We start from the raw sequence: 20,052 nt of genomic DNA, 5'->3' as shown, positions 1-20,052 counted from the left end.
GGTGGTGGTGTGGCTTTGGAGGAAGTTTTGTCACTGGAGATGGGCTTGGAGACTTTAAAGATGGCATTTCCAGTTTGCTTTCAGCCTTGTGTTAGTGCTTCAGGATATGAGCTCTCTGCCTGCTCTTTTAGCTGCATGCACTCCTTCCTCATTGTGATGAACTTTTTACTTCCTGGAACAATAATCCAAATAAACCCTTCCTTTATAAATTGCCTTGTCACAACATTCTATTATAGCAATAGAAAAATAAGTAATTCCCTGGGGTTCATGGCTTTGACACTGAAAAGAATTTCACAATGAGTTGATTTGTAATAAAACCGTTATTTAAAACTTTTATATAAAACCTCTAAGATTTATTTTTATTATTTTTAATTTTGTAGGTGCCCACATTGTAAAATTTCTGAGGCAGTGTAAGGAGACAGAAGACAAAAAGAGACCAGAGTCTGACCTTCAACAAATAGGCCTGGGTTTATTAGCATGCACAGCAAGGGCAGCCTCTCTAGCAGGAAATTGAGGGGTCTACCAGGGGAAAAACAGGGCTCCAGTCCTTCATAGGAGTGGAGTGAGGGGGTTGGGAATGAGGAAATTGTTACAGCCATAGGGGGCTTACATGCAATTTCCTACTCTCTCTTTCCTCAAATTATCTACTTCAAACAAGACAGATTATTTGGGAAGACAGGTTATTTCTTGCAGATTTTCTTTCTGGGATGGTCAATAATGGCTGATGAAGGTCATTTGTAATTTCACAGGAATCCTGTTGTACCAAGGATCACACATGACCACAGGTACCCACAGAGGTGGAGGGAATGTGATGTCCTGGAGGTGGAGTTACCGACAGTTGTGAGCATCCTTTCATAGGTTCTAGAAACATCTCTCAGGACCTTTGTAAGATTTAACTGCTGACCCTTCATTCCAGCCTCTGACTTTGGAATTGTCTTAAAGATATTTTAACATCTATTTGTGTTTTATTTATGTATGTGTTTTTACTTGCATGCATGTCAGGACACCTCATGTGTGCAATGCCTGCAGAGGCCAGAAGTGGGCATCAGATCTCCTAGAGATGGAGGAGCGACAGAGAGTAGTTAGCCTTCAAGTGAGTGCTGGGATGGGTACCAAGTCTGCGTCCTCTGTAAGAACTTCTTAACTGCTGAGCCCTCTCTCCAGCTCTCTGAACATATTTTAATGTAGGCTTAAATGTGAAAGTTCAGAGAAAAAGTGTGCTCAGCAGACAGTAAGACACATCGAAGAACACCTTCTTAGCACAAAGTGAGACTTAAGTCAGATGTGAGCAGACCGATCCAAGAGAGATTAATTAATTAACTCACTGTCTTGGCATCAGCCCTGAGTAACTTTTGGGTAGCTCTCTGGTTACCACTCATAATGTTGCTGAGAAATACTGTTCCTGTTTTCTCTCGTTTGATAAGAAAGGTATGTGAGGTGGCTCCAGAGATGCCTACGATGCAATCACTACCTGATAAAGTAAGACAGAATCCACGAGAGTGGCACAGGGGTTTAGAACACATCCTTTGCCTGTAGATGGGTTTCTTGTGATTTCGCATTAAAGGCACATTAAGGAAAATCTATTTTCTTCTGCTGGAGAGAACAGATCTCTGGCCTGGATGGAGACCTAATTAATATTCCAACAGGACCAGTCAATCCCTGGCTAAGAGATCACATCTCAGGAAGGCAGATACACCTTAAGCTATGCCAAAGAGATGGGAGAAATACTAATCCTTTTCATGGGATGACGTCTCCTCCCAAAGACATTCTCTGTTATAGCAACCAAGGAACCACTAGGAGGTTCTTTTGGGTCTGCCCACCCTTCTGACTCACAAAGAGGTGACCTTTTTTTTTTTTTTCTTTTTCTTTGTCTCTTTGTTTTGGATGCTGGCTAGGGTCCATATTTGCCTGTTTTAGTCATTTTGGTCATTTTTCCTGTCTTTGAAACTCTCCTTCTTACCATGTGGTATTAATCCTGCAGGTAAGAGGAGAAAGACCACTGACCCAAATCATGGCCAAATTAATTAAAGCAAGCAATTAATTAAAGGAAACCTTTTAAAAAAAAAATCACCGGTCTATAGGCTGACTTTCCTGAAGGGGATTTAAAAGGTCAGCATTGGATATGGGGACAATACGGTTTTTACAGCTCAGGGTAGGAAGTTTCTAAATGTGGGGTCTGGCAGGCAAACAGGCAGGGTTACAGAAGCAGAACAGAAGCAGAACAAATTGGTCATAATAACCTCCTGAAGCAAAGACAACTGCAAGATGGCCATAGTAAGGTAGTCATAACAAGGTTGTTGTAACAAAAGGTCGTCATAGTAACCCTTTGAAACAAAGGCATGGTTGCCCTTTCCTGGAACAGGCAGTACAGAACCCTTTGTAGTTAAGGTTCTAGGAGGTGCATAGCCCAGTCCTTGAGAAACATATTTAATCACAAACAGAAATGAACCTAGTTTGTTTTTGCTGTAAGATAGCTTTCAAACCCAAGATGGAGGCAGGATGGTTCATCAGTGGCTGACCTTCATGTTAGCTTAGTTTAAATGGCATAGCTTTCTCTTTCCCTCTTCCCCATTTCCATCTTACAGGCAGCTATTGAGACTGAGACTTACATACAGCTTGCCTTCTTTGGAATTTTTTTTTAAACTATAAGAAAATTGTCCTGAAGTTGGTTGTTTCTTCTTCTTTCTTGTCCTCCTTGTTCTTCAACTTCCTTGTTCTTAAACTTTATTAACTAAGACTAAGAATTAACAAGACAGGAGACTCCAGTTTTCCTGGTAACAGTACTCCAGATAGGACTCTGTGGGGTGGGGGTGGGGGGGGGAGAGGAGAAACGTTTGGTAACAGCAATACCCTAGAAAATCACAAGTTCGTGGCTGGGAAAGGAGAAGAGCCTTGGAAGCTGTCTACTGTGCTGGTGTTCTTGCTGCACTTATTCTAAAAGGCTTGAAGCAGATGCCTGAGTGAGGGACTACTCTTCCTTCCCATGTTCCCCACATTTTCCTGGCCTATTTATCCTGCCTCACAGTCAGGGACAAGAGTTGTATGAAATGTTTGATCCAAGGCACAGAGAATTCTGAAATCCCTGTGCAAGCGTGTATGGACGTACACAGGAGGGGTTATAAGCGTCTGAGAGGGAAGTTGTATCACATGGAGGGTCTTGTGGTTCAATCAAATATACCTGTGAGCTGCCCACCAACTTGATTTGGAAGTTAAGATTGGTGCTTCTGAGAGAAAATGAACGTTGTCCTTCAGAGGAACAGACTGGTGTATTTTCAGACGAGATGACAAGAGACCAAAGGCTAGACTTGCTTCCCAGGAATCTGGGTCAGCGTGCAGAACAACCAAGGCTGTTATGAATTCATATGGCGAAGTCTGGTCAGTAGTGTCTGAGGAGGTTCACAATGTTATTTTCTTCACAGATTTTCCATAATAACACATTTAACAAAAAAAGGAAGGAAATGGAAATTGACTTCTGAAATAGAAACTTCACTTCTACTCATCTGTCCCAAGGGGAGAAAACCAAATACATTTCTCTGTGAAAAGAAGTTTGTTTAGTACTATGTATAATTGGAAATCCTCTCCCAAACCCTTAACTGCCCAGTGGTAAGGAAATTGCTAAAGAACAGGTGGGGTCCAAGGCTATCTGTATGGTACAGGCATCCCAGAAGGGATGGTTTCAAAGCTACCATCAAAGGAAGATGCTTTAACATGTCTGCCCTGGGGAAGGATAAGCTTACAGTTTTTATATTTTATAGCTGGAGAAGTGGCTCAGTGAATACGAACACCGACTGCTCTTTTGGAGGACCTGTCAATTCCCAGCCCCTCCATGGCAGCTCACTACTGCTTATAACTCCTGTCCCCTAGAATCCAGTGCCCTCTTCTGGCCTCTCCAGGTACTGGGTAAGTTTCAAACAAGCTGCTGAGGTGTCTATTTAACACGTCAAAGCAGACCTGGTGTCCAGCATTCCTCAGTCCCTACTTGTTAAAGGGTATGGCTAGCACACTCTACCCAAAACTCCCCAGCCTAGGGGCTGGGCTGCCCTTCCTCCAGAGGCTCTTCCCTATGTAATCTAGACATTTTGGTTAGAAAATGTCCCATCTGCCCTCTTTTGCTTCTATTGTACCTTTGGCCTCCTGGTTGCCCGGATCTCTGGCCTCCCATGATCTCTCTGTACTTGGGTCCCCTCTCTCCCTTCCCCTCCCCTTCTCCCCACATGGTTCAGGGTCAGGACCAGTCTGGACTCTCCCAGATGTGTCTGCCTCTAACTATGCTCTACCACATATCTATAATAAACTTTCTCCTCCACCATAATTAGGAACAGTCATGTCCTCTCCTTTTCTTTTTATTTCTTTTATCATTCATGGGTACCCTGTGGTATACAGATATACATGCAGCCAAAACACCCATACCCATAACAAATTAAGTAAAAATTAAAAAAAAATTAGGTCTTGGATAACAAAGTTTTGCTTCTCCATCAAGCACTCATCTGGCATTTGCAGGTAGGTAATCTAGGACATTCCCTAAACATTCCTGGTCATCAAAACAAATTGAAGCACTTTTTGTTAACAACCCTTCTCTTGTGGAAGTTTTTGTAGGTCAAGACCAGCCTGAAATTTATTCAGAATTAGGAGCCAGGGAATTCCATGACTTAACAAATTTGGGAAACACTGATTCTACCAGTAATGGTCTCCCACAGTCTTGGGGTGAAATGGTATCTCTTGGACCTCATACCTTTGTGACTTCCCCATTCTCCTGTACAGTGGTAGCGAGGCGGTTCTGAAAGCACAGTCTGTTACTTCAGAGATGAATTTAGAAAACACCCAAACTTCTGTCTTGGCCACTGTGCCTTGTTTTCTTGAAGGGCTTGCCCTTGGGAAGCCAGCTGCATGTTGGGATCAGCCCTAGAGAGAGCCAGACAGCTTCTGCTCACAGTCACGTGTGATCTTAGAAACATATCTCCAGGCACACGATCATCTAACAGGCTGCAGCTGAAGTCGAAATGCAGTTTGAAGCACTTGAGCACTGATTTCTAATTTTCTCCCCAGACTTAGTCAATGAGATCTGCAGAATCTGACGACTTAGTTTTTTCAGCGTCAATGCAGAGATTGGGTCATAGTAGATCGCTTTCACAGGCGGGGCCTGCTGGGACCGGAGTGTCAGCTGTGATTGTATTTGACTTCAGTGGAGTGCACGTGTAACCGCATATCACATTACCAAGGAATTTGACCCTTGGTATACACATGTACTTGAGTACACACACACACACACACACACACACACACACACACACCTCACATACTTCACACAGTCTAAATATTCAACTGCTTTGTAAGACTCTTATATTCATAATTTGTAACTATTCCAAGAAAGGTTTACTGTGGCTAACATTTTTTAATGCTGAAAAGCAACAAAAGTGAAATTGTCATTTGTATTTTTAAAAATTTCAATAATTATGTGATATGAAGAGAAACCAGATTACTGCTTAAAATTTTGAATAGACCAAAAGAGACATTTTGTAAGATAGCACTAACTGGGTACATGTATTATATACATACACCTCACATACAAACATATAAATCACATATACCACACATATGAATATATAACATACACATACAAACTACGTATATATATAGATATACCCACACAAACCACATGCATCACATATACAAACTTAAAACACATACACACAAACTACACACATATTACGTACACACCGTACACTCTCACATACACAAACACTATGGCATATACAAACAAGACATATACATCACACACCACATATTCATGAACACAAAAAACACTATGCACACACATATAACACACCACACATACACATCAGACATACAAACCACATAGTTATACACACACATTATCACATACTACCCTTAATATACACACCATATATATCCTGCATGCCACACACATTACATACATGCTACATACACCACACAAATCACACATATAATGCACCACATTCACCATACACTCATACCACACACACATCACACACATACCACATACACATTAAATCTCACTCAGAAGCTGTATGTCAGAATCTTTTAAAACACATTTTTAAAAGGACACACCTCACAAGAGTTATAAAACATGATATGCTTTTGACTGTTCTAATGAATGGTTCCTGAGTGAGCCCGTGGCTGACATTCATAGGACTAAATTGTAACATCCCCCTGGTCAAATCATCTCTGGTCTCCTCCTTCATTCTGCAACCATATGGTTGCCACGGGAACTGTTTCTCACACAACTACTCTCAGATCTGGATGAGCAGAATGCAAAGCCTAACATAAACAAGACCAATCATAAACATCCCAGGTTTTTAAAGGCTACAATTGAGAAAAAGGTCACTGTAAAAGTAACTATTGTTCTCCTGATGCAGTTGTCATCTCTGAGACTTACTGCCTCATCTGATAACCTTGGCCTAATCCTGGAAGCTTCAAGCCTCTGTACAATCTAATCTAGGCCTAGGATGGCCCCAGCTTTTGAGACTTACCGCTGATTAAGTTCATGCTCTCCAGTTCTTTCTGAACTCTGGCTGGCTGGTTCAACTCTGCTGTTCTGGCTCAAACTTCTCTCCCAGCTGACTGATTACATCTGGCTTCTCTCAGTTCCCTGAATTACTCTGCTTGGCCTCATACTAACTTTAGCAATCTTTCCTAATGTATTCAACCTTTCTGACTTCAGTGATCCCTAGTAAGAAATCCGTGAATTTTCAGAGGAGACAAAAATTACCTTTTCCCTAAGATTTTTCATTTGGCCTCAAGAATTGTCACAAACCAAATGAATAGTAAAAATATGTATGGGTACACTTGCCATAAATGGTATTGAACATAATGGCTAAAAACTAACTCCATTTCAAACTGAATTTCAAACTAAGTTATTGTATAAAAAAGAAAAACCTGGGAGTTAGCAGGACCTTACTCTTAGCCTAAGGATTGTTAAGCACAGGCTGTCTAGAGCATGACCCTAAGGCAAGCCTCCTTAGCAGTTGCATCTGGACAACAATCTGAAGAGGAGACTGATCTTAGAGCAACCTCATCACCCAAAATTGGTTTTCTCTTCAGATTGTGTAATCGTTACCCTAAAATATTGACCAGACTCTCATTTGACTTCTGTAATCACACCTAACTTCTGCTTGTTGGGGGGGTGGCAGGGGGAAGGGAAAAGAGAGAGGGGGTACGGGGGAGGGAGAGGTAAGTGTCTCATGTAGCAGAAGAATCCCCAAAGCCGAGAGAGCTTTGGTTTGTGCAGCAGCTCTCAGTCTGGCAAAGGAAGCTATTGTCACAACATTACTATAAACAAACCTTTTTTTAAAAAATCTTTTAAATTGAAGTTTTGTGTGGCAAGATATTTTATCATACTGTATACCTTGGGATTGTGTTATTTACTGAAAAAACCTGTTTCTTGTTGTGGTTGTGTCTCAGACCTTAGTACACACCATTAATTTCCACTGGTTGGGATATAGACAGGCCCTTAGTATAAATAACATCTTTAATCCCAAAACAATGAAGGTAAAGTTAATTTGTAGAAGGAAGCACTTGTGTTTAAAAGTGTTGTCTGGTTGAGTGGCAGACAAAGTGGTGAGAGAGATTTGACAGAATAGGATATGCTCAACTCTCCCAAGAAGAGAGGAAAGAAAAGCCACTTAAAGGGGCAGAGAGAAGAAATGTAATAGTTTTACCGGGAGAATTTTATAGAGCGGGGCTGAAGAGAGAACAAGGTAGACACAGGTGAAGACAGAAAGATCCAGATTAGAACAGATGGCCAAATTAGTATGAGGCCAAGCAGAGTAATTCAGTAAGAAACTGAGAGATGCTAGATTGAATTAGTCAGCTTGGAGACAAGTTTGAGCCAGAACAGCTGAGTTGAAACAGCCAGCCAGAGATCAGAAAGAACTAGAAAGGGTGAGCTTATTCAGCATTAAGTCTCAGAGACTGAGAACATTCTAGGCCTTGGTAAGATCGTACAGAGGCTAGAAGCTTCCCAAGTTAGGCCTAGCTTAGCAGATGGAGGCAGTAAGCTTCTACAGAATGAATCAATCAAATGGTTTTATTTTCTAGCTAAAAACCTAAAAATATCCATTCCTGGATTTCAAAAAATTATGACAATTGGGCTGGACAGATGAAACAAATATTAAAAACACTTGCTGCTTTTGCAAAGGATCTAAGCTTGGTTCCTAATATTGCTATGGGAGCTCCCAATGGCCAGTTGCTTCAGTTCTAAGGCATCCGACCCTATATCTGTCCTCTGTAGAGGATACTTCATGAAAACATTCATAAAAATTACAAGTTGATAAGCCTTTTACTCCAGCCCTCAAAACTGACAGGAGTAACTCATTTTCTCTAAATGAGCTTGTTTGACCAACATTCTAGCCTTTTACTCGTTTTTTTAGCACTGATACAACAGCTTTTTCTTTTTAAGGCACTTTTGAGAAGTTGCAGAATGGGTCATCCTATGCTTTCAGCTAGGAAGGAGCTGAATTAGTGGCTTACTTTATTATGTTTTTATTTTTAATTTTTTTGAGACAGGGTTTTTCCGTGTAGTACTGGCTGTCCTGGAGGAACTCACTGTGTAGACCAGGCTGGCCTCAAACTCAGAAATCTGCCTGCCTCTGCCTCCCAAGTGCTGGGATTAAAGGCGTGCGCCACCACTGCCAGGCCTTTTTTGTCAGTTTTTCCCTTCGGTAGTGGCTTACTTTTGAGTGAGTTGCTGAAACACTACATTCACACAACTCTAACACCCCTACTTTCCTACCTTAATACTTTGACATGGAAGGCCTTACCATTGTCGAAAGTTAATTATACATTGACCGTTGTTTATATCTGTTCAGGAGAAAAACTCATGTACAGCTTTTCATGAAAATGAAGGTGGCTCTGAAAAGAGCCTTTTTGTTTTAAGCTGTTGGCTGCTGTCACTTGTTCGGGAGTCACTTGCTCTGGGACTTGTGGCTCTCGGTCTTCTTGGGCAGCAGCACGGCCTGGATGTTGGGCAGGACGCCGCCCTGCGCGATGGTCACGCGGCCCAGCAGCTTGTTGAGCTCCTCGTCGTTGCGGATGGCCAGCTGCAGGTGGCGCGGGATGATGCGCGTCTTCTTGTTGTCGCGGGCCGCGTTGCCCGCCAGCTCCAGGATCTCAGCCGTCAGGTACTCCAGCACGGCCGCCAGGTACACTGGTGTGCCAGCCCCGATGCGCTCTGCGTAGTTCCCTTGGCGAAGAAGCCGGTGCACACGGCCCACAGGAAACTGCAAACCTGCCCTGAAAGAGCGAGACTTGGCCTTGGCACGAGCCTTGCCACCTTGCTTTGCACGGCCCGACATAATCCTTCAAAAGCCTTAAAGCAGTAAAATGAGGCAGCCCATCCACGCCTATTTATAGTCTAATGGCAGCTTACACTCACCACCTGATTGGCTGGTTGATGATGGATCAACCAATCAGAAAGTACTGCTCGAATCCCCTTATTTGCATACACCAAGAGCTTATTGTCCAATCAGATTACACGTGCTCATACGTCATCCAAGGTCCTCGCCTATAAATACCACTCTTCTCAGCCTCAAGCGGTGTGCATTTTCTCAGCAGTTGGAACTGTTTTGAGAGTCGCAATGCCAGAGGTGTCGGCAAAAGGCGCTACTATCTCCAAGAAAGGCTTCAAGAAAGCGGTCACCAAGACCCAGAAGAAGGAGGGCCGGAAACGTAAGAGATGCCGTAAAGAGAGCTACTCCATTTACATCTACAAGGTGCTGAAGCAAGTGCACCCGGACACCGGCATCTCCTCCAAGGCCATGAGCATCATGAACTCCTTCGTGACGGACATCTTCGAGCGCATCGCAGGCGAGGCGTCGCGCCTGGCGCATTACAACAAGCGGTCTACCATCACGTCTCGGGAGATCCAGACGGCCGTGCGCCTGCTCCTGCCCGGGGAGCTGGCCAAGCACGCTGTGTCCGAGGGCACCAAGGCCGTCACCAAGTACACCAGCTCCAAGTGAGTTAGCACAACTCACTCCAACCCCAAAGGCTCTTTTCAGAGCCACCCACCTCTTCTGTTAAGGGAGCTGCGCTTGCTGGCCCTGCACTGCGTTCGGTCGGGTATGCGGGCTCTTGACGAGCAGCACCTGGTCCGGCCTGTCTTCAGGATCTGAGTCTCGCGTGCCATGGCAACAGCGTTTCAAATGTGTCAGGGGACCTCATAACACCAAAGTAACCCACCACCTAAAGCGGAGGGCTCCCCGGCCTGGTGTCTTTGTAGTGAGGGTGTCGGGCGTTAGTTTAGCTGGGAATGTAACAGTCGGTAGGGCAGCTTACCTGAGAAGGCTGTCTCAAGTGCTTCATGTTATGCCAGCGTTAGTCAACTGACAAACGGTTATAACGGCATTTCACGCTTCTGCCAAAATGGCGGCTTCGGCGTGTGCTTTTGGGTGATGCCATCTCTAGTCAGGGCCGAGCTGTCCCAGCGTTTAGATCCTTGCCGGTTTTTTTTTTTTTTGTTTTTGTTTTTGTTTTTTTGTTTTTTTGTGACGGCTCTAAATGAGCACTGCATTACCCAGGGATAGGACTATTTGGGGGGATAAGTAGGCAGAAAAGGCTTCTTTCCAAACCTGACATAGCTTTTACATCATGTAGAGTATGGCTTTGATAATTGAAAATGTTAACTGGGTAGAACAGAACCAGCAAGGACAGGAAGTTTCAACAAGGAAGAGAGCCCGGCTTACTGCACAGCAGTCCACCGTCCTCTGCCTTGGTCAGACTCCCTTACCCTGGTGTGTATATTACACACTTATACTCTGATAATATTGTTTTACTTATTTCCATGGCTTTTCCACGCAATGCCACTCACTGGGTACTGTCTTACTGCTGTATTGCTGTGAAGAGACATCATAACCAAGACAACTCTTATAAGAAGCACTAAGGTAGCTTGCTTATAGCTGGGTTAGATCATGATCATGGCTAGAAGCAGACATGGTGCTGAGGGGAGGAGGGGGAGAGAGAGACGGGGAGGCAGAGGAGGAGAAAGGCTAGGCCTCGTCTAGGCTTTTGAAGCCACAAAATCTCCCTCCCCTTACACCCTCTTCCCCAGTGAAACACTTCCTCCAAAAAGGTCATACAGTCTAATTCTTCTAATTCTCAACTTTTTTTGAAAAGAAAAATAAGAACACTACAAAGTGGAGTTGTATCTGATGCAGCTCCATACTAAGGACCAGCGATACCAGCTTGCAGTGTAGTGTGGAATGCAGCCTAGAGTGAGATGGATAGCCCAATGGGACCTTGTTCTTTGAGGGAGAGTGTCTTAGCTAAGGTTTCTGTTGTTGAAAAATAAAAATAAAAACTCTTACAAAACACATAATTGGAAGAAAAGTGTTTATTTCATCTTACAATTATAGTTCATCATGAAGGGAATTCAGGGCAGGAACTCATGGAAGGAAGCTGGTGGTAGGAACGAAGCAGAAACGATGGAGTAATGCCGCGTATTGCCGTGTCTTGTTATACAACCCAGAAATACCAGCCCAGGATGGTTCTCACATCAATAACCAAGAACACACCTCACAAACTTGCATACTCAGACCAATCTGATAAAGGCATTTTCTCAACTGAAGGGCCATTTCCCAAATAACTCTAGCTTTCGTCAAGTTGACAAAACAAACCAGGATGGAAGGTATGTTCACACAATACTACTTAGTGATTGAAAAAGAAAAACAACCAATTGCTGAATATAATGAGTGAATTTTAAACTACGTTTTCAAGTGAAAGAACAAGCCTGAAAATGTTATCAGTGTTTCAGCTTCATACACAACAGATTTGGAACAGATATGTACAAATATTTGCTGCAAAATGGGATTTTTTTTTGTGTGTGTGCAAAGTTTTTTCTTATGAATTAAAAAAATACATACTTTGAATTATGTGTGTATATGTGTAGTATGTGGGTTTGTTCAGGTGTGTGTTTGTGTACAGGTGTTCTTAGAGGTTAGAGCCATCAGATCTTTTGGATCTGGGTTAAATGTAGTGAGACACTGGTTGTGGCTTCCGGGAATTGAACTGGTGTACTCTGGAAGAGCAGAAAGTACTCTTAAATACCGAACTATTTCCCCAGTCTTTGTATGATTCTTTTTAACTGTATACTTTATTTTAAAACTAAATTTTTAATTTTCAAACTAAAATTTTAATGTAATGAAAGCATTGACATTAAAGTTAAAATTTCAAAGTAGTCAATTAGTGTCTTATTTTTTTCTTTAGCATTGACTTGCTCTTGGGGAGAGTGAGTCCGGGTGATGAAGAGCAGATCTTTTAGAATCCTCTGGCTAAAATATGGGTAACCTTTATCCCAGTGAGAGCTGAAGAACACAAATACCATGTGACAGGAGCTTGAGTAAACGTGAGCCAAGCACAAATTATGACAATGTTAACGGGCAGGCTCAGTGCACAAACTGTTGCATTCCAACACAAATGATTTGAAACAAGATTTCACACTCTGACTTGAATCTGCTTTGTAAGGAGATCTCAGTGAACGTGCAGTGTTTCATCAGAATACTGCCTCTGTAATCTGGGCTCAGTTGCTCTACAGAGGCTGATCTACAGGGTGTCTTTCCCCCTCTGCATTGACAACAGAGAGAAAATCTTCTTTGGTCCTATGCTAGGTTTCCCCAAGTCTGCAGCTCTGGGCTCTTCTGCCCTGTCTCTGGTAATGCTAATTACTAAGAGTGCCAGGAAAGGACAAGACAGCCACACCTTCACACAGAACATCCCAACCTGATTTACTTGGGATCTGAATTTTCCCTGAAAAAACGTGGCAACCCTCATTTGGATATTTAAAGACACAGTCTGATTTGGAAGCAGTTTTGCCTGGTGAACCTGCCACATCAAATATCACTGCTAACACCATTTTTTTTTAAAAAAATCCAATCTATAAGGTCCAAACACACCAAGTCAAAAGTGTGCAGCCCATTACAGTGTGGGTGGCTTTTAAATGAGCCTTTGTCTTGTGTACTTTATGTGGCCACTGGCCAGTTTTACTTGGACACTGCATTACTGTAGATGACGTTCTTAATCTTGAACACGAGGTACTGGGTCAGGCATGAAGCTGTGTCTGTCTTCCCCACCATTGCAGGCAGAGGCTTGCTGAATGGAGTTAGACACACATTCCACCGCAATGCAGAGTTGCTGACAGGAAAGGGCTTGTTATCCCTGTAAGGCCCTTTCAGTAAGCTGCAGACTCTGGCCTCTTGGGGGCATCCCTTGTGCTTCCTGGCTCTGCTGAGTGCCACCAGCCTTCTGGAGCACTTGGCAACAAACCTGCATGGCTTGAATGAGGCCGTGGAAGGACAGCAAAAGGTGAGTGGAATCTGAACTGGAGCGAAGTGTGAAGTTTCCAGTCACCAAGCTTACAGGACCAGAGGCAGATATGCAAATGAGGTAGTACTGATAAGGTCTTTGGGTTGCTAAGAGACTGTCTACTAAGCCACACATCTGGACTTAGCGTCATGGTGGGCATAAAATGTCACCCATTTTCTATTTTTCCATATAACAGCTACATCTATGGGGAAGTGAGAAAGTCATGTGCCCAAGCTAATCGTGAGAGACCCACGGACTTGTGCCGTGTTCGGCAAAATAAGTTCTGTTCCGCGGGGTGCCTGAGCCGTTGAGATCACAGAGGAGTGAGATCCGGAGCTGGCCTGCAAGGCACCTGGCCACAAGAAGATGGCCACTTCTCTGTCTATATTCAGCTGGCAGAAATGAGGACAAACTCAAACTGTTTGGGAGGAGAGACCATTGCTAGTAATGTTGCCTTTTCCCATATGCAAATATTAATCTACCAGTGCATAGTTCCGTGCAAATAAACACTTCCCACGTGGCAAAGGCCGGCGGGTGAACTAGACTTGGATAAAGCAGAGCTGAAACCAGAGTCTTGTCAGAGCTGCTTGCCCTTCTCACAAAGAACACAACTGGATTGCAGGATCACAGAGAATTTGATTCATCGGTTATAAGCTTAAGAGAGACCACGGCTTTCACACAGTAACATGACTGTGGGGAGAATTTAGTATACTGGTGGTGGGAACGTCAGAAGGGGTTTTCTCTCCAGTGATCAGTGATTCGAGGGTGTAATTTACGATTATGGATAGTACTGGGTGAGACAGGTAAAATTGGTCAAAGAAGATCCCACTAGTGATACTATTGGGGAAAGGAAACAGGTCTAGATTGGATGTTTGTTCCCAAGAAAAAGTATGAAGGCGTGGGATCCCCCTTAGGGGCCTCCTGGTATTCTAAGGGTAAAATAATAGCGAAGGATTGGATTAGAAATGAAATTAAATTTTAACTTATTTTTGGAGAGCAAAATTTTAACTTATTTTTGGAGACCAAAAAATCCTCCAGGATATGAGTTAAGTGGGAAAGCACCTCTCAGCACTCAGGTGGCACTGGTCATCATCATCTAGCCAAGATTTTTGAGGAACTATAAGGCATCCTGCATCTGTAACTGTACCACGTAAATAAAAAAAAAAAAAACATGGGAGACACATGTAAATCTGTGAAGCCATTTAGTGAAAGAATAGTTGCATTTCTTTGTACTAAATAGAGGTTATATGTCAAAGATGTTTTAGTAGTGAAATGTGACTGATGGGGAGCTCTAGTGCTGTATAGGAATGTTGGACCCTGAAGACTGAGCAACGAAAGCAAGGCAACAGGCTTCGTCATTCCCAAGGCTCTATGATTCCCAGTGATTCCCAAGGCTCCGTGATTCCCAGTGATTCCCAAGGCTCCATGATTCCCAGTGATTCCCAAGGCTCCATGATTCCCAGTGATTCCCAAGGCTTCGTGATTCCCAAGGCTTCGTGATTCCCAAGGCTCCATGATTCCAAGTAATTCTCAAGGCTCCATGATTCCTAGTGATTCCCAAGGCTCCATGATTCCCAGTGATTCCCAAGGCTCCATGATTCCCAGTGATTCCCAAGGCTCCATGATTCCCAAGGCTCCATGATTCCCAGTGATTCTCAAGGCTCCATGATTCCCAGTGATTCCCAAGGCTCCGTGATTCCCAGTGATTCCCAAGGCTCCGTGATTCCCAGTGATTCTCAAGGCTCCATGATTCCCAGTGATTCCCAAGGCTCCATGATTCCCAGTGATTCCCAAGGCTCCGTGATTCCCAGTGATTCCCAAGGCTCCATGATTCCCAGTGATTCCCAAGGCTCCATGATTCCCAGTGATTCCCAAGGCTCCGTGATTCTCCAGCACAAACAGCAGCAAATAGCCACAGAAAAAACTGGTCATGCAGCAAGCGATCACAGAGCAAATCAACACTCTGCCGTGTCAAGCTACAAAAAATTCCCTTAAACTTTACAAAGTTAACAATTCTCTTTTTTTTTAATTAGATATTTTCTTTATTTACATTTCAGATGTTTTCCCCTTTCCTGGTTTCCCCTCCAAAATGTCCCCTATCCCCCCCACCCCCCATTCACCAACTCACCCTCTCCTGCTTCCTGGCCCTGGCATTCCCCTACATTAGGGCATCAAGCCTTCACAGGACCAATGGCCTCTCCTCCCATTGATGACCAACTAGGCCATCCTCTGCTACATATGCCACTGGAGCCATAGGTCCCACCATGTGTACTCTTTGGTTGCTGGTTAACAATTGTCTTAATACTCATGTCTGTAAAGTTATATCCAAACCTACAGAAATGAATTCAAGATACATTTGAGGGAAATGACTAAATCTGAGAACTTTGTGTTGAAGGAACTGGAACATAAATTCAGGGATCGTCTTTAAGTTCTAGGGATATATTTTTAAATGTGAACATATTTAAAAATAATGATGTAATGCAAGTCCCCAACCCCATTTTTAATGTGAATCTGGAAAGCAGAGAGGAGTGTGATGGGCAGGGAGGAAGCTGAAGTCAGGGTGGGCTAGCATCCACCCAGGAGCTTCACTGTGAAAGGCTGGAGAATCTTAGAATTTAAAATGAGGGCATTTAATAGAAATGTATGTATAATGTGTAACCTTTACTTAAAGAAGGCATAGGAAGTCTCTGTAACAAGCCAGGAATGTGGACTGGTCAGTTCCAGGAACAGGATAGCGGTCAGCTATTAAGAAGATAACATTTCTCAGAATAAGGAACAGGACAGCGGTCAGCCATTGAGAAGACAGCATTGACCAAATCACAGGATATTGGTCATCTAAGTAGTCCTAGGAGCGGTCAGCCATTAAGAAGATAGCGTTGACCAGACCACATTCCTCTAGACAATGAGTGTGCAGGATGACTTCCTTGTGACCTGACTCAGCTAGGTAGTGGGTTCCTTTAGAATTTTCCATTGTTCTCTTGTTATGTTTCCCTGGTAACCCTTTCACCTCCCTAGTTTGTGGTTTTTTTCCTTTAAATACCACTTACTCTTCGTGTTCGTGGTCGAACCCCTCTGGCCTGCCAGGCTATGAGTTCGACCCCAGATCTGGAATAAACCTCATGTTGATTACAGCAAGTTCAGTCTCTCCTGAGTCATTGGGTGGTTGCGTCATCCCGAGACTTGAGTAAGGATCTTCCCAGTTCTGGGGGTCTTTCAACTGCTCACTCTCAGAATGTTTAAGGAAAGAACAAATATGGCCAGAGAAGCGGTTTCAGATCATGACAAAACTCTAGTTTTTATTTTTAGAAATATGGTAAGATCCAGTGAGAGCTACGGAGCACTGATGGTGTGGAGTTCAGGACAGCCTCCGTTGTGTGAATCGACAAATCTTCCTTTAATATGAATGAAAACCTCTGGGTCCCATAAAAAAGTGACAATAACGAACCAGAGTCCATCACGGAATACAAGGATGCTTGAATATAGTATAAGATGCAAATGTTACTCACTTAATAAAAGTAAGAGGAAATAAATCTATGCCAGACTTGGTAGATGTTTACAAGGTATTTGATGAATAGGCTAAGTTGGATGGCTTACTGGATGTGCTGGCTGGTCTTAGGTCAATTTGACCCGCAAACTAGCATTGTCTGAACCTCAGTTGAGAAAATGCCTCCATAAGATATGGCTGTAATGCACTTTTTAAATGAGTGATTGATGGTGGAGGGTCCTGCCTATTATGGGTGGTTCTATCCCTGGGCTGGTGGTCCTGAATTCTATACAAAAGCAGGCTGAGTAAGCCATGAGGAGCAAGCCAGTAAGCAGCACCCCTCCCTGGCCTCCGTATCAGTTGCTGCCTCCAGGTGCCTGCCCTGTTTGAGTTCCTGTCCTGAGTTCCTTTGATGCTGAACAACAATATGGAAATGTAAGCCAAATGACATCTTTCCTCTCCAACTTGCTTTTTGGCCATAGAGTTTTGTTTTGTTTTGTTTTTGTTTTTGTTTTTGTTTTTTTGCAATAGAAACTGGGATAAATTCTTGTAGTTATTAAAAGACTTCCCTGTCACTGTTAATATTCTAGCACATCAAACAAGGCTTTGAAAAGGGAGTTAGTAATATGGAGTACCTCAGAGTACCTCTGACATAGCAGAATGTCAGTAACTTTTGAGGTATAATGCCACACAAAACACAAAAATGGGATGGACCATTCCTCTCATAAATATCCATGATTTCTGAGAAAAGTTGTGGTTACGTTTCAGAATAAAAATATTCCAGTGAATAATGTGTCCTCGGTGTAATAATTGTGCTCACTTCAAAATGCTTAGTGTTGTTCTCTCCTTGGCTCATAAAAAATATACTATCTAAGAGAAATTTTGATGACAAAAACATTTTTTAGTGAGTGTTGGCTGTTTTTCATTTAAAAAGTAAAGAAGCACAGGATAAATAGTTAAAGATGGACCGTTCTACTGTAATAGGGCTGTGAGGAAAGGGGATTTAAGACTAATGAAACTGGGAACAAACCAGGACAGATAAGACGATGTTAAAGCCAAAGAGAACATAAGTGTGTCTGATTACTCTCCAACATGGGTGCAGATTAAGGGATTAAGGGTGAATTGTCTCTAGTGTATTCTTATGAAAAATCCTGAAGAGGGTACCGCCTTACTGATACACATCTGAGACGGGAGGAAGTCAGACAACAGCAACAGCACATAGATTTCAAACATACAAAACGTGTAGCAGGGTTGAGAAGTTTATAAAAGTGTTGTTTTTTTTTCAACACAATCTGAGAATTTACATACCAATCACAGCCCCCTTACACACCCTTCCCCCATTAACTGGAATAAAAATAAATAAATTATGGGGGGGGGGACCATTTACTATAAGACTAAGTCCCAGAAATACATGTATATGAGTAACAAGTTGGAAAACAAAGTTTTTCAGGATGATCTGCTACAGTGAACAAATCCTAAAACTTCTAAATTCTTCTGTTTTGTCTACTGCTCTCTCATGGTATCACCCTGCTGGGAGCACCAGGAAAGGAACTGTACACACCCAGTCCCAACTGCTGGTTCAGAGTACAGGAGTGTGAGCCACAAAATCCAGTGTAGACAATCTGGTTTACGCAAGATCTCCCCAGAGACTTCCAGACACGGAGTTGGAAGGGACATGTTGGGGGGTGTGCAGGGCAATTTGAAGACTTCAGAAGATGAGTGTGGTGCTGTCCCTCTTCCTGCAGGAGCTGCAGTGCTTGCCCTTGGAGTAAATCCCATCAAGGAAAGCGGCATGAGAAGTAAGAAACACTGGCTGTTAGGGGAAAGGGTGGAGGATGGTGTGTTTCAGACTCCCTTCAGCAGATTTCAACAGTCCTGTAGGAAGACAACTCAAGAACAGCCTTTTTCATGGCTTCCCCTGCCTCCTTTCATCCAGATCAGGCAGGTCCTTTCATCGCATGGACATCTCTCCAACCACCTCAAGCAACAGCTTTGAATTTAGCACTGTTGAAGCTTCTCCCCGCCCCTGCCCCATGACCATGGTGGACTTCTATTCTCCTGCTCTGCTTTGTCCTTAACCAGGGAAGAGCACAGGGATAGGTAGGGAGTGACGGTGAAGCATGGATTGAAGCAGGCAGATGGCAGAGTTCTCTCTGTATCTGAGAGCAGAAGGCAATCAGAAGAAGCATTCAGAAGCAGATAAGCACAAGAAGGCACAGCTGAGTTTTGGGGGGAGGTCTGTTCATCCTCCTGATTTCCTTGCTTGGGCTCATTAATCCAACCCTCCTGCCCTCCTCCTGTTAGGAATTGAAAAAGGCAGTGGATGCCAGGCCTGCTACACAGTTCCTTTTGCTGTGCTGTAGCTTCTGAAATCCTGAAACTCATCAAATCTGGACCATATTTAACTACATCTGCCTGCAGGATCGTACATAGTAGCAATAAAATCAACATCCCATTGTTTCCACCTGGACTTACATTTTTCTTCTATGATCTAAACTCTCCACTATTAATCAACTAGTAATATACGTGTATCATGTGGCACTATTGTGCTGAATAGTTTTATGTCAGCTTGACGCATGCTAGAGTTATCTGAAAGGAGAAAACCTCAACTGAGAAAATGCCTCCATAAGATCAAGCTATAAAGTATTTTCTTAACTAGTGATTGATGGAGGAGGGCCCAGCCCATTGTGGGTGGTGCCATCCCTAGCCTGGTGGTCCTGGGTTCTAGAAGAAAGCAAGCTGAGCAAGCTGCATGGAGCCATCCTGTAAGAAGCACTTTTCCATGCCCTCTGCATCAGCTCCTGCCTCTCAGTTCCTGCCTGCTTGAGTTCCTGTCCTGACTTCCTTTGATGATAGACTATGATGGGGAAGTGTAAGCCAAACAAACCCTTTTCTCTCCAACTTGCTTTTGTTCATGGTGTTTCATCACAGTAATGTAAACCCTAACTAGTACAACAATTGTGTGCTGCCCAGTGACATGGTGCTAGTAACCAAAACTAAGCCAAGCTGCTGCCTTTGCTGAACTGTCACAGCCTCATTGACACTTTCCCCTTTAAATATATAGCAAGTTAGGGACTTAGCAATGAGAGTCCTCTCCATTTCCTCAGAGAAAGCTAAGTATTGCATCATATAAGAGGCCTCATTGTTCATTTCCTTCTTAGAAACTTGTAGGAAGCCGGCCCGCAGCGTTCCTACTTCCGTGGGGTTCCACGAACCGGGAATTTGGGGAC

General features: G+C 43.3%; 2 protein-coding genes and 1 long non-coding RNA gene across 3 annotated transcripts in view; 2 read left to right on the top strand and 1 right to left on the bottom strand.

Moving 5' to 3' along the window:
- LOC116082077 overlaps positions 1 to 955 on the top strand; it is a 2,071-nt gene extending 1,116 nt beyond the window's left edge. Inside the window, exon 2 of the long non-coding RNA XR_004115158.1 lies at positions 750 to 955. This is a non-coding gene — a long non-coding RNA (uncharacterized LOC116082077). The remainder of the gene's footprint in view (positions 1 to 749) is intronic.
- A 7,931-nt stretch (positions 956 to 8,886) lies between these two features.
- Positions 8,887 to 9,375, bottom strand: LOC116082075 (histone H2A type 4). Its single transcript, XM_031358885.1, has one exon. It carries the CDS (start codon positions 9,333 to 9,335, stop codon positions 8,946 to 8,948), a length of 390 nt encoding a protein of 129 aa, XP_031214745.1. The 5' UTR covers positions 9,336 to 9,375; the 3' UTR covers positions 8,887 to 8,945.
- A 188-nt stretch (positions 9,376 to 9,563) lies between these two features.
- LOC116082076 (histone H2B type 1-A) lies at positions 9,564 to 10,047 on the top strand. Its single transcript, XM_031358886.1, has one exon. It carries the CDS (start codon positions 9,618 to 9,620, stop codon positions 9,999 to 10,001), a length of 384 nt encoding a protein of 127 aa, XP_031214746.1. The 5' UTR covers positions 9,564 to 9,617; the 3' UTR covers positions 10,002 to 10,047.
- Positions 10,048 to 20,052: the final 10,005 nt, after the last annotated feature.

Source organism: Mastomys coucha, unplaced genomic scaffold (assembly GCF_008632895.1).
Source record: "Mastomys coucha isolate ucsf_1 unplaced genomic scaffold, UCSF_Mcou_1 pScaffold7, whole genome shotgun sequence".
NCBI classification, from domain to species: Eukaryota; Metazoa; Chordata; class Mammalia; order Rodentia; family Muridae; genus Mastomys; species Mastomys coucha.
The sequence above is the reverse complement of the archived record's forward strand: the minus strand, read 5'-3'. Positions and strand labels throughout refer to the sequence as shown.